Source organism: Daktulosphaira vitifoliae, unplaced genomic scaffold (assembly GCF_025091365.1).
Source record: "Daktulosphaira vitifoliae isolate Bord-2020 unplaced genomic scaffold, ASM2509136v1 Scaffold_2, whole genome shotgun sequence".
Lineage (NCBI taxonomy): Eukaryota > Metazoa > Arthropoda > Insecta > Hemiptera > Phylloxeridae > Daktulosphaira > Daktulosphaira vitifoliae.
In genome coordinates this window covers 39,519,636-39,532,005 of record NW_026099573.1, presented here as the reverse complement: position 1 = coordinate 39,532,005, position 12,370 = coordinate 39,519,636, and the positions used below count along the sequence as shown (strand labels likewise).

The 12,370-nt window shown below is 23.8% G+C and overlaps 1 protein-coding gene across 2 annotated transcripts; it reads left to right on the top strand.

Moving 5' to 3' along the window:
- Window positions 1-269: 269 nt before the first annotated feature.
- LOC126897564 (legumain-like) lies at window positions 270-9,080 on the top strand. Of its 2 annotated transcripts, XM_050671265.1 has the most exons (12): window positions 270-409; window positions 2,369-2,514; window positions 4,371-4,468; window positions 5,153-5,234; window positions 5,359-5,444; window positions 5,869-6,007; window positions 6,643-6,712; window positions 6,934-7,064; window positions 7,129-7,329; window positions 7,573-7,680; window positions 8,535-8,720; window positions 8,801-9,080. In XM_050671265.1, the coding sequence occupies exons 1-12, from the start codon at window positions 406-408 to the stop codon at window positions 8,939-8,941; spliced, it is 1,392 nt and encodes a 463-aa protein (XP_050527222.1). In that variant the 5' UTR covers window positions 270-405; the 3' UTR covers window positions 8,942-9,080. The 2 variants fall into 2 exon arrangements, with proteins under 2 accessions (XP_050527222.1, XP_050527223.1); XM_050671266.1 differs by lacking the exon at window positions 2,369-2,514 and having other exon boundaries at window positions 289-409.
- The last annotated feature ends 3,290 nt before the right edge of the window (window positions 9,081-12,370 follow it).

The following is a 12,370-nucleotide window of genomic DNA, read 5'->3' as shown; positions in this document are numbered from 1 at the left end:
ACTTAAATAAAAAATATTGTATTTATAATATGAATTGATTTTAATGCTTGTAGTGATTTAATAGTCAAGTATATTTATATCTAACTAGAACATTTTTGACATAAGAGTTTCTTGGTCTTATCTTATTCTTGCTTTCTATTAAAAAGATGTCTTAGTACAATGAATTTGTATATTGATAAATGGTAAGTACATAACAAAAATGTAATATTAAAATACATTTCGATGGATATTGTTTGGTTTTTATCTTCCTTATGATACTCAACATTTATAAAACATTATTATCTTCCAAGCTGTTAAAAGAAAAACATCGCCACACTTTAAAAAAAATTAGTCTATTCTCATTAATATAAACTATAAAATACTAGAAGTACAGAAGATTGTTTTATGTAACATAATTCTTATACAATGGGTGAGTTTTTAATAAATAAATTGTCTATCATACTTTAAAAGATTCTAACTAAAATTTATTAAGCAATAAATAGAGTCATCATATAATATAATACAATATCACGCAATAATTATAATAAAATTTATCAAATATTTCTGAAAATGTTCTAAGAAAAATTATTTTTAAACATAAATTTTAATACCAGAATTTTTACGTTTTACGTGAAAACATGTTATTACATATGTTAAGTAAAATTTAATTAAATTTATTCACATTAAAGTTTTTCAACTTCTTAACTTGTTCATTAATATGAAAAGTATTTTCTTAGATAATTTTGATATTAACTATAATAATATTATACAAGTAAATATCGGTATTTAATTTAAATGAACTTTTGTTCTAAATTTTTACATTTGTGGAAAATATTTTTTTTCCCGAAAAATGAAGTAGTTGTCAATAATAACCAATAATTAATATTATAAATATACTTGTGTTGGAATCTTTTATATTATTTTTTATTATTACAATGCTCCTCATTAATATTTTCTAATTACATTAATAAAAATAACATTCTATTACTGTAGGTAGCATTAATAGTTCAATAAAATTTTTTTATTGTTTCATAATTTATATAATTTAAAGATGTTAAAAATGATTTGCTAAAATGAGCAAAACTAGGTTTTTGATTAGAGCTGAATAAAATGAAAAACTAAATTAAAGATAAATTATTTCATTTTGCACATATTACTTTAAAATTTTATATTTAAAAATATTATATAAAATGGTTCTATTTTTTATACGTATGATTCAAATTTTGAAATGCTACTGTATAAGGGTAGTGATCCGATTTTTAAAAAAATATGTCGATGAAAGATAAGTATCAAGCGTTTCTAAAATAAGAATTGTATTGATTCACACATTTTTCAAATAATTATAGCAATTATAAATTGAAAATATTAAATATAAAATTAAAAATAACTTGTTTTTAACTATGACTGTCATTTGAACATTGAAATAATTGTCAGGAAAATTTTTTTTCTTATACTATGTAACATTATTAAATTAATGTTCTTTAATTTAACATATATTTGAAGAATGGACTATTTCCATAACATATTCAAAATTTAAGTTGAAAAAGTTAGATTTTATATAAAAGTCGCCATTTTGAATTCGTCCTTGTGAAACGAGATAAAAGGGTCAGATTTTCAATAAAATTTATTCAAATAAAAAAGAAATACTTAAAGTGTTTACAAAAAAATTTTTTTTGATTCATTAATTTTTAAAAAAGTTATCAATATTTTATGAAAAAATAAGTTACAAAATCATTGAAACTATCGATTTTAAAATCATAATTTTTTAACGAGTTTCTCCTTTTTACGATGAATGGGAGAATTTATTTTAATTTTCAAGGGTAATGTGTTCAACTATATTCGATTTGAAATATCGTTCAATTTTAATGACATTAAAACTATTTATTCTCAACATATCGAAACTAAGCTAATAGCTAACATAGTGCTAATAATAACATTACGCATTATAATACAGTTATAATTGTAATATAATTCTAATAAAATAAATTAACCACATAAAAATACTTAATTTTGTAAACTGTTATTAGGCGTGGATACAATAGACCATAAGAGCAATGTCTCCCCTCCCCTAATTACAATTATTTTCTATGAGAATGTTCTTTATAAAAAATAGCTTTCGTCTTAGCAAAAATGTTAGAATGTCCCCATTAAAACCAAAAAAAATAATGTTCTGCATATTTTCCAGACTGTTAATTTAAAAATACTTGACTCTAAAATATATTTTACTTCAATAAATAATTTTACATAAAATATTTTTCTAAAAAAATGAAATAAAAAATTACATAGGATTATTTTTGATCATTAAATTAAAGAATCTCTATCAAAATTTAATTTTCAACTTAATAATTGTAAAAGCCATTTAAAAATTAACTATTCTTAAATATTTTAGGTAAATATTGTTTGTTAATAATATTAATTTTGGCGATGAATGCATTTGATTCTTTTTGTAATAAAACCGAAGAAAATTGTATTTTTGGAAAAAAATGGGTTCTTCTTGTGGCTAGCTCAGAAGGTTGGTGGAACTACAGACATCAGGTATTATATAATCAGAAAATAGGAATTTATGAGAATTTAATTTAGTAAAGTTTTTGATAATGTTTGAAGGTGTAATAAATAAATTATAAGAAAGTTTAAATCATATTTTTCGTTACATATAATATCAAAATAATTTCTGCTTGCACTTAATAATATAATGATCCATATCATTAAAATGCAAATATTCGATTAAAAAAAAAATTAAGCATAAACTCCGGGAGATTATCGTTTCCGCCAAACCTGAATAAGGTCGCTTTTTCGTTTCCGCCAAACTAATCTTCTACCTGTCCAACTACTAAAAAATTTGAAAACCATTTTGTTTTATCCATAGTTCACAATGACGATCCAGTATCGGTTGTAACATACGGCCAGGTTAGTTGCCAGTACCAAATTGTTTGGCTTTTATTGTTGTTACGTTCAGGCCTGTATTTAAGATTTTTGGGTGGGGTATTAATATTAATGAGCAAAATAAAGTAATTTTTTGTCCTATCACTATCAAATGACATTCGCCCCCAAGAATTTTTGACCCCCATAACCACCTTTAAATATGGTCATGTCGATTTGAATAATTATTTATTTTATCACATAGGCATAACTTGATAAAGAAAATATGACGTTTTACTTAAGGTAAATAAATTCTAATAGATAATTATCTTATGTATATATATATATTTGTAATGAATAATAAAAATATAGTTAATAAGAAAATAAAAAGTCATCAAAATATTGAAATAAATTTCAAACATTTACAATAAGCTTAAAAAATATCTAATACCTGTAATAATATAATAAAAAATAGATCTATGATCTATAAATTTTTCAATAGTTGTTGAAAACTAATTTCATTGTTATTAAATTCATTTATTGTCTCTTTTGTTTTTCTGAAACGGATTTCAATTTTATTCGGTACGCTTTTTGAGGCATTATCAAAACTATGTATTTTAATGTAATTATAAGATTAAATATTTTTTATTAAAATTTAAAAAAATGTATAAATAGAAGGATGCGCCTTAAAAAATTGTTCATTAAAATGTGAATGAAATAATGATTCACAATTATCAATGCACTGCTATCTAATAACAATAAAAAAAATAGTAAAAAGTTCGATTAAATGAATAGTAGATAATTATTATCGGGTTATTTTGGTATATATTTTAACCAGTGGTTCTCAAGCTTCTATTTATAGACAGGTATAAACTATCGGTTTGGCGGAAACGATGAACGCCCATAAACTCTTTATGAAATTATTAACTCACGCTAAGAAAATCAAAGAAAAAGTAAATGACAGGACTCAAATATACAAAATGAGCAAAGTTTTGATCTACGAGAAATATTTAATGAACACTCATTTTTAAACGAACAATAAATCATTTGTAGACCGATACGCAATAACAATAAAAAATAAATCAAATAATTCGTTGACTATAATTACTTACGCCTTGCGGATCTCGACGGTGACTGAAGTAGTCGGAGTGGCAACGGAATCGGTAACTCGGCGGCCTGTTATCTAACATATGCATTAGGGTGATTTTTATCCTTAAAAAAAAAGGCACGAAAAATAAATAAGGAATACCTTAATATATACATACATACATGAATATAATAAAATATCATTGTAGTACAATGATATTTTTCTTTTTCTTTTTCCCCGCCTTAATTACAACTACTTAGGGTCAGTTACCCTTATCCTAAACTTTCACAATGATATTTTATATAAATGATATTATTTACAATGATTTTATACTTTTAAATTGGAAATATCAAACAAAATGTATTATTAGATTAAGCTTCGAAATAATTCATCTTAAAGTAATAAATATTTATTGTATAGTTTTACTTATAATATATTACTCTAGGCCGATGTTGCCCATGCCTACCAAATTGTCAAGAGAAATGGTATACCAGATGAAAATATTATTGTAATGATGGTCAATGATGTTGTAAATAGTACAAAGTATGAAAGAACTCTATTCTATATTTTAAAATAAAAATTGATAAATAATTTTATCCATTATAATAAGAATTGATCACTTGTGGCTAATAAATTAAATAAAATTAAAACTATTTTAAAAATATCATTAATTTAAAAACTAAAAAATATTAAAAAGTCGTATCCGCGACTTTTCAGTCATTTTTTTTTTTTTGTGTATCTTTTGAGTTAAATATTTTTAATATTATTTATTTTTTTAAATTATTAATATTTTTAATATAGTTTTATTTTATTTTATCCGTTTATATTGAATCTTTAAATTCTAATCAAAGTAATAAAGTCTATATACTTATACTCTAAAGAAATTGTTTTTTCATTTTTAAATAATTTTTAACGTATATAAAATTGCAGCATTTACTAATAAGTATTATTTAACATTTTTTTAGTTAAAACTTATAAAAAATTAAATAAAAAAACTTTATCAAACTTTTAAGGAAATTTTATATTCCTACTGTTTTACGAACAATTAATAACATTATTTACGAATAGGTAAATTGTAGTGTAACTGTATTATTCCTAGTCTAGATATTTCATAATATAAATTCACATAAAACAATAATTAATAGTATTCTATAGAAGTATATACTTTTATAGTAATTTTTTCATATGAAAATTCTACTTAAATTGTTACTCTATATAATATTACAGCAATCCAGCTCCAGGAACATTGATTAATCAGCCTAATGGAACCGACGTATACAATGGCATTAAATTAGATTACTCTGGTAAAGTAAGTGTATTTCAATCCATATAATTTAGTTGTTGTATATGTGTAAATTTTAATGTTCATAGATAAAATGTTTATATTTTATTTAAAATAGTACAATAATTTAAATCAACTATTTTAAATACAGGATGTATCAAGTCGAAATTTTCTGAACATTTTAAAAGGCAATAAAAAAGCTATGTCCAATATTGGATCGGGTCGAGTTATTAAAAGGTGATTTTATTTGTTTTTGGTTAAAAAACTAACATAAATAAGCATAAAATTATTAATTGATTATTATTCGCATTGAAACTTTATTAAATTAAAATATACTAAAAAATAAATTAAGTAATTAAGTAAACTTTCGTAGTGTCAAATTCCAATATTATAACAACTTCATAATATAATATTATAGTCAATTTTTTTTTGCATGGATAATTTTTATTGATTTCCATAATATATTTTATTTTCTGTAGTTTCTCAATGCTAAATTATATTTCCTATATCTCATATATACTATTATTTTAAATTTATTTAATTAATACAATGGTCAACTTCTTACCTTTTTTCGGAAAAATAGTCTCACGCGTGAGCCAATTTTAACTTCTCAAACAAAATCTTAATAATTTGATTATATTACTTTCCCCTTGTTTTATAGTGGACCACGTGATAACATATTCATTAACATTGTGGATCATGGTTCAGCTGGTTTACTAGCATTTCCAAATGATTTATTGTATGCCGATAAATTAATCAACGCCCTTAAATATATGTACGCCAAAAGAAATTATCACAAGGTATATATAAACCGAAGATATGATGAATATTTTATTTCTTTTTTTCATTAAGTATATCTTCAGCTTTTAAATATCATTAATTAAATTTTAAATAGTAAGGTTTGTTAAAATCTGTAATCTTTTTTCAAAAATTAAAAAAATAATAAAATAAAATATAAATAATGAGATTTTGATATAAAGAAATGTGTCTAATTTCAGAAATATTAACAAGAATTACTTATCAATAGATTGAATAAAATATTTTTATTTTACAAAAGTGATATAATTGACATTTAAGTTTTAGAAATATAACTTCAGAAACTATATATGCTTAATATAAAAAACTATAAAAGCAACAGTTTTTTGATCATAAATTAATTTTACAATTTTTATATGTAAAATTTTCGATATAATCTAAATTGGTCTACGTAAATAATTTTAGTTCAATAATAATTTCAATAATAAATAAATTTAGTAAAATTGTATTATTATTTTACAACTTTTTTATTTTTTGTACTTCTAAACTTATAAGTTAATTATTAATTTATTTAATTTATTAGGAGTTTATTATCTAATTAATATATTGTTATGATACTTTATAATAATATATATATTTTAATAATTGATTGATTAATTATTTCAATAACTTATACTAGATTGTATTTTATATCGAAGCATGCGAAGCTGGCTCAATGTTTGACGGATTACTTGATGATGAAAAATCAGGTAAAAAAAAATTAAAACATATTTATACATTTTTTTTTAATTTTACTAACTTGTTCTATTAATATAGAGTATACTTGATGATCTAATCTATCCAATCATAATTCCTTTGGAAATAATAATATTATTGACAATTTTCGATTACTCAAATTTCTGTTTTCCTTAGAGATTAAAGTTACTCTTAGTTACTAAAAACTAAATATATTAATATTTTAACCCATTAGTTATCGCAATCACGGCATCGGGTCCCAGGGAAAGTTCATATGGATATTATTGTGGAGTAGAAGAATGTGGAGATTACAACACGTGTCTTGGGGATTTATTCAGTATATCTTGGATGGAAAATTTAGATGAGGTTTATTAAAACTTTTTAAAGACAGATCAATTATTTAAATAATAACTTCTAAAACAATTTGTAGATTATTTTTGAAACAACTACGAAATCAAGAACAATTTTCAGAGATTTTGAAGAGTCTCGAACTGCTGTGACTCAAAGTAATGTAATGGTTTATGGAGATTTTCATGTGGGCTACGAAAAACTATCCTCATTTATAGGATTTCTCGATGATAAGCACGTTTTAAAAAAAAGCGATAAGGATCCTAAATTGTATAATATAAATGTAATTTTTATAAATTTTATTTTAATGACAGCTTAAATTTGTAACTCACGTCCAACTTAGTAAAAGATGCTCAAGGATGATAATATCTCTTTGAAGAAATGTTTCTTACAGTTTTATACAGAAACATTTTTTACGTAGTTTAGTCTTTATATGCGTATAAAACACCCTGTACAAAATGTTTAAATACAGATTTAAACTCCATACTTTAATGTTTAAATTAAATTTTTTTTTTATACTATTTAGTCAGCAATATCTAGTCGCGAAATAACAGAAATATTTCTGCAACGTCAATTGTTGAAATCCAATGACTCTACAAGATCGTTAAAAGAAAAAATACTGCTTATAAGTCAAGTAAGTTAATCTGATCTTGATGTAAATAATAATAATTACAGATGTAAAACATATATGTACTGTTTTGAACATAGTAGTAGTATAGGTTACCCGTTCTCGAAAGTGCTAATGAATGACATCACACCTAAACCGTAAGCATGTACCTACCCTGGAAAATAAACTTTATTTGAAACGTGTTATTAACGGATAGAATCTTTAGGAAATGGACGAGGAATAATTAATTTCGCTAAATTTTATATAAGTCTGTTTATTTTATTTTTTTTTTTTGGAATCGTATTATCTGTGATAAGCACAAGTAATGTTTATGTTAAGCAAATATATAAAATAACATATAGAGACAGTAGACTTGATAGAGGCTAACCAGTGCTGATACTTCAGTCGGTTTCTTTAACTTCATTATCTAAAAGTTTTATTATTTAATAAATAATTCGAAGCAAAACTATTTTGTATTAATTAATAGCCTATCATCATAATCCAAAAAAAAAAAAATATATTAGAGTATAGCATTCGAGGTACATAGAAAAATAACTTTTTTATGTTATTTTATTTGCTTAATAACAAAACTGTATTTAAATTTTTAAAATGTGGACACTTATGTTAAATCTAAAAAAGGGGGGTTAGAAAACAAAATAAAATAATTTAATGAGTTTTTATGTTGAATAAAATACAATTCTATCCATTATTTTTTTTTTACTGAGCATTTTTGTAATGAAATATTAGTATTTTTCATTAAAGTTGCAATGAAGAAAGTAAATTTTTAGTGTTCTACGCAATAGTATATAAATATATATACTATTTTTATTGTTCTAACTATTTAAACCATACTGAGCTACTCGCTAAATAAATTGTTTCAGATGAAATCAGTTATTGATGCAACAATAAAACAAATTTATGAATATATAGTTCAGATATTACCTGATATTTCAGAAAAAATTGGAACAATTGAAAACCCTGAATCCATGAGACTATCTATGGAAACATTTCAATGTTATAGGAGTATATTAAACAAAATTACAGAAAAATGTTTTTCTATTCCCAAGGTAAAAAAAAAAAAATTAATCTACTTCAGTGTGCTTCTTTACGTATTTTATAATATTTAAATCCTATTGTGTTCTTTTAGAATCCATATTTATTAAAATATTTGGTAGTGTTCGCCAATATTTGCGTGATTGATAAAAATGCAGATGATACAGTGATCAAAGTCATTGATACAATATGTTCAAGGGTAAAAATACCGAAAAACCTTGTTGATATTCATTAACAAATGTATTAGTATGTTTTTTCAAAACTTACTAATCAAATATATATAGACGATGAATACCATATTTTTAATTTTATATAATTTATAGTTAAACAATGTTTATTATACTTACTACATGTTAAATAAATAATATAACATACTTTTTATTATATATTCATATAATAATATATTTAGATCTTATATAAATAAATAGTATAATAAAATATATTTTTTTATTGAATGCGCATATAAAAGTTAAATAAAATTTAATTAATAAAAAAAGAATAAAGAACAAAAATAAATGACTTATTATAACTATTAATTACTTTATTATACAAAACATTAAAAAAAAAGATATAAATGAACAATACAACAAATATACACTGAGTACAAAAATAATTTTTTGGGTCCTGACGGATGACTAACTTGTTTGCCAGTGTATACAGATACTGTCACCCGTCCGTTCACACATGTACGGGTAAATTATTGTCTCAAACTATACTTGATAACGTACTGTAAAAAAAAAAAAACTGTAGCACAATGGAATCGTGACACAGTATAGACGTAACATATTTGAGGCAAGTATAGATTCAATTTTATCAACTAAACTTTTTTATTTATAAAAAAAATTTACAAGCATTAGCCCTTTTTATATGTATATGTATATTATACATATTACAAGACATGTTGACAAATTACATTATGGACAGACAAATAGTAATCAATAAGAATAAGAACATATTGAAACAAGTATAAAACATAAAATAATTAAGAATAAATAAATAAATTAGATTAAAATTAAATTAGATTAGATTAAATAAAAACCATATTCAAGGTCTTTTTGAATATGTAAAACGATTTTGAGACCATATTATAGAGCCAAAATCCAGAGTTGGTACAAACTAGGGATGAAATTTATAAGATAAATCTGATTTAAAATGAACACTTAAATCTTTAATAACAGTTTCTCTACTTAATGCAATATTATTTAAATTATAATTGAATAGTAATGGGTTTTTTGAACGAGTAAATGAAACTACTTTGCACTTATCAATGTTTAGAGGAAGACAATTTTTAATACTCCACCAAAAAAATTTGTAGAATTGTTTTTGTAATACCTCAACATCTGAAAAAGATTTTATTGAGCAAAATAATTTAGCATCATCTGCAAAAAATAAAATATTAACGTCATTATTTATTAACTGTGGCAAATCATTAATAAAAACTAAGAAAAAAAGTGGTCCTATATGTAATCCTTGTCGGACACCTGATAATACGTAAAAATCTGCTGAAATATGAAAATATAGTTTTGCTGCCTGAGAATGATTTGTTAAGTATGACGCAATCCATGAAAGAAATGTGCCATTAATACCAAGAGCTCTTAATTTAACTAGCAAAATATATAATGATTTCATTGATATTTTTTATACAACTTTATCAAGATAAACTGTATTAGGTATATTTGATCTATTAGTTCTCAAGGACTGGACATAATGGCAAAATGATTTAGGATTTACATTTACACCATTTTCAATTTTTTGTATGTAATTTACATGAATTTGACTATATAATGATTTGCATTTTTTCCAAAGTTCGGAAAACGTTGAATAATCCTGTTGAGAATTTGTTATTTTAAAATTTTGTGAACTTCTTTTTTTAATTTTATTAATTTCCTGAGATATGGATTTGACCGTGTGATGTTACAATTTATGTAACATTTAACTTTTGATAATGTTCCGGAAATACTGCGTCCTTTAAATATATGTCAAATTAAAGCTTATGTTACGTACTTTAAACTAAAAAAAAAAAAAGATAAGCCCGACGGCTTATCTTCTTATTATTTTTTACAATTTCTTATTATTTATATATATGTCAATCTATCCATTGTTAAATATGCTATCTCAATATAATAATGATGTAATGTATAATTAGATACAATAAACTATAAAGATCACTAAAAGCGCTGACAACAATATCCATAGATTGGGAGTACTATCACGCACTATAAAAAGCACTAAAATCCTTTCAGGCACCAGTTCGCTTTTGCCAAATTCAAATAAGAAAACAATTGTTAGCTAGGACCCCGTATTGCTGTCGGCTATCTTTTTATGCATCTTGCTTACATACATATGAAAAGAATTTGTTTTAACTTATTATTTTGTGACGATGTACGAAATTGATACCTCTACATATCAGAAGGATTGTTGAATTGTCTTTGATTTACAATTCATTGTTGCGAAAAAAAAGTAAGTAAATTTATGTTATCCCAATTATTTAGAGTTAATAAATATGAGTAGAGAACGACGAAGCAATAGATCATTCATTATATTGATATTGTAGAATATTATACTAGACTGGTTGGTTAAGGTCTTATACATAATCACGTTACATGGTATCTGTGAACTAGCCTGCCATTCCGCTGCCTTAAAGAAATTTTAATAACCTAGTGTGATTTCTACTGTATAAATTAAGCATTACTACAAGTATTCATGAACTGGCTTGTCGTTCCGTCGCCATTGTACATATTACTAGATACTAACCAGACTGTACTTTATTATATCTCGGCAAAGAAATATTGCGTTTATTATTTTTATATCTACTTGTCTTTGTTGTTCTAAACCCTCGGACTCTACAACCCCGATAGAACCTCGTTGCTAACAATTTGATTAAATCCCCAAATATCCAATCTTGGTCAAAATACCCATACAACCTTTACAGACATTTTTACCATATATAATTTATCTTTGTTATTTTAAATTATAACAAAAATGGCAACAGACAAAAAAAACCCATCATAGTATAATTAATATCTACTCAGCTTCGCATCGAAGCTAAAAAGCGATAGCACAGTGACGTCATGGCACAGTATGGACGTGGCATATTTGAGACAATTATAGATGATATCTGACAGTGATTTAAATCACTATCATAAGAAACGCTTCGATGCAAAACTGTAGATAATGTTTAATTTTAAGAAATTTACGTAACATAAGCTTTAAGTTAACATATATTTAAAATTTTTGAGGGTAATGTTTACGACTAACTACGATTTGTGATCTTTTGACGAAAATCGTTAAAAATCAGTGAGAGCTGAGAAAAAAAATAGATGTAGATAAAAAAAATACAATTATTTATTTTATGACATTTATTCTAATTTAATGTAAGCAGTAAAAATTAACATAAAATAGTTAGTCATATTGCAACTCTAATGTATAATTTTTGATATTGCATTGTTTTAAGTTCCAAAAATAGAAAAAACCAACATGGCCGCTTAATCAATGTTTAATTTTATTAACAATGATCACGGGTATTTGGTCATTCAGTAAAAAAATTATCAATTATTAATATAATATTAATCCAATGGAGCCACTTTTTGTGATCGTTTGATGATTTTCGTAGCAGTAACTATCTTATTCATTTTAAATTTAAGAAGTTGGATTTATTAAAGTA

Coding starts and splice junctions, on each gene's coding strand:
- LOC126897564 (XM_050671265.1), top strand. Junction 5,235..5,358: donor AATTAGATTACTCTGGTAAA/GTAAGTGTATTT, acceptor TTTTAAATACAG/GATGTATCAAGTCGAAATTT. Junction 7,065..7,128: donor GGATGGAAAATTTAGATGAG/GTTTATTAAAAC, acceptor AACAATTTGTAG/ATTATTTTTGAAACAACTAC.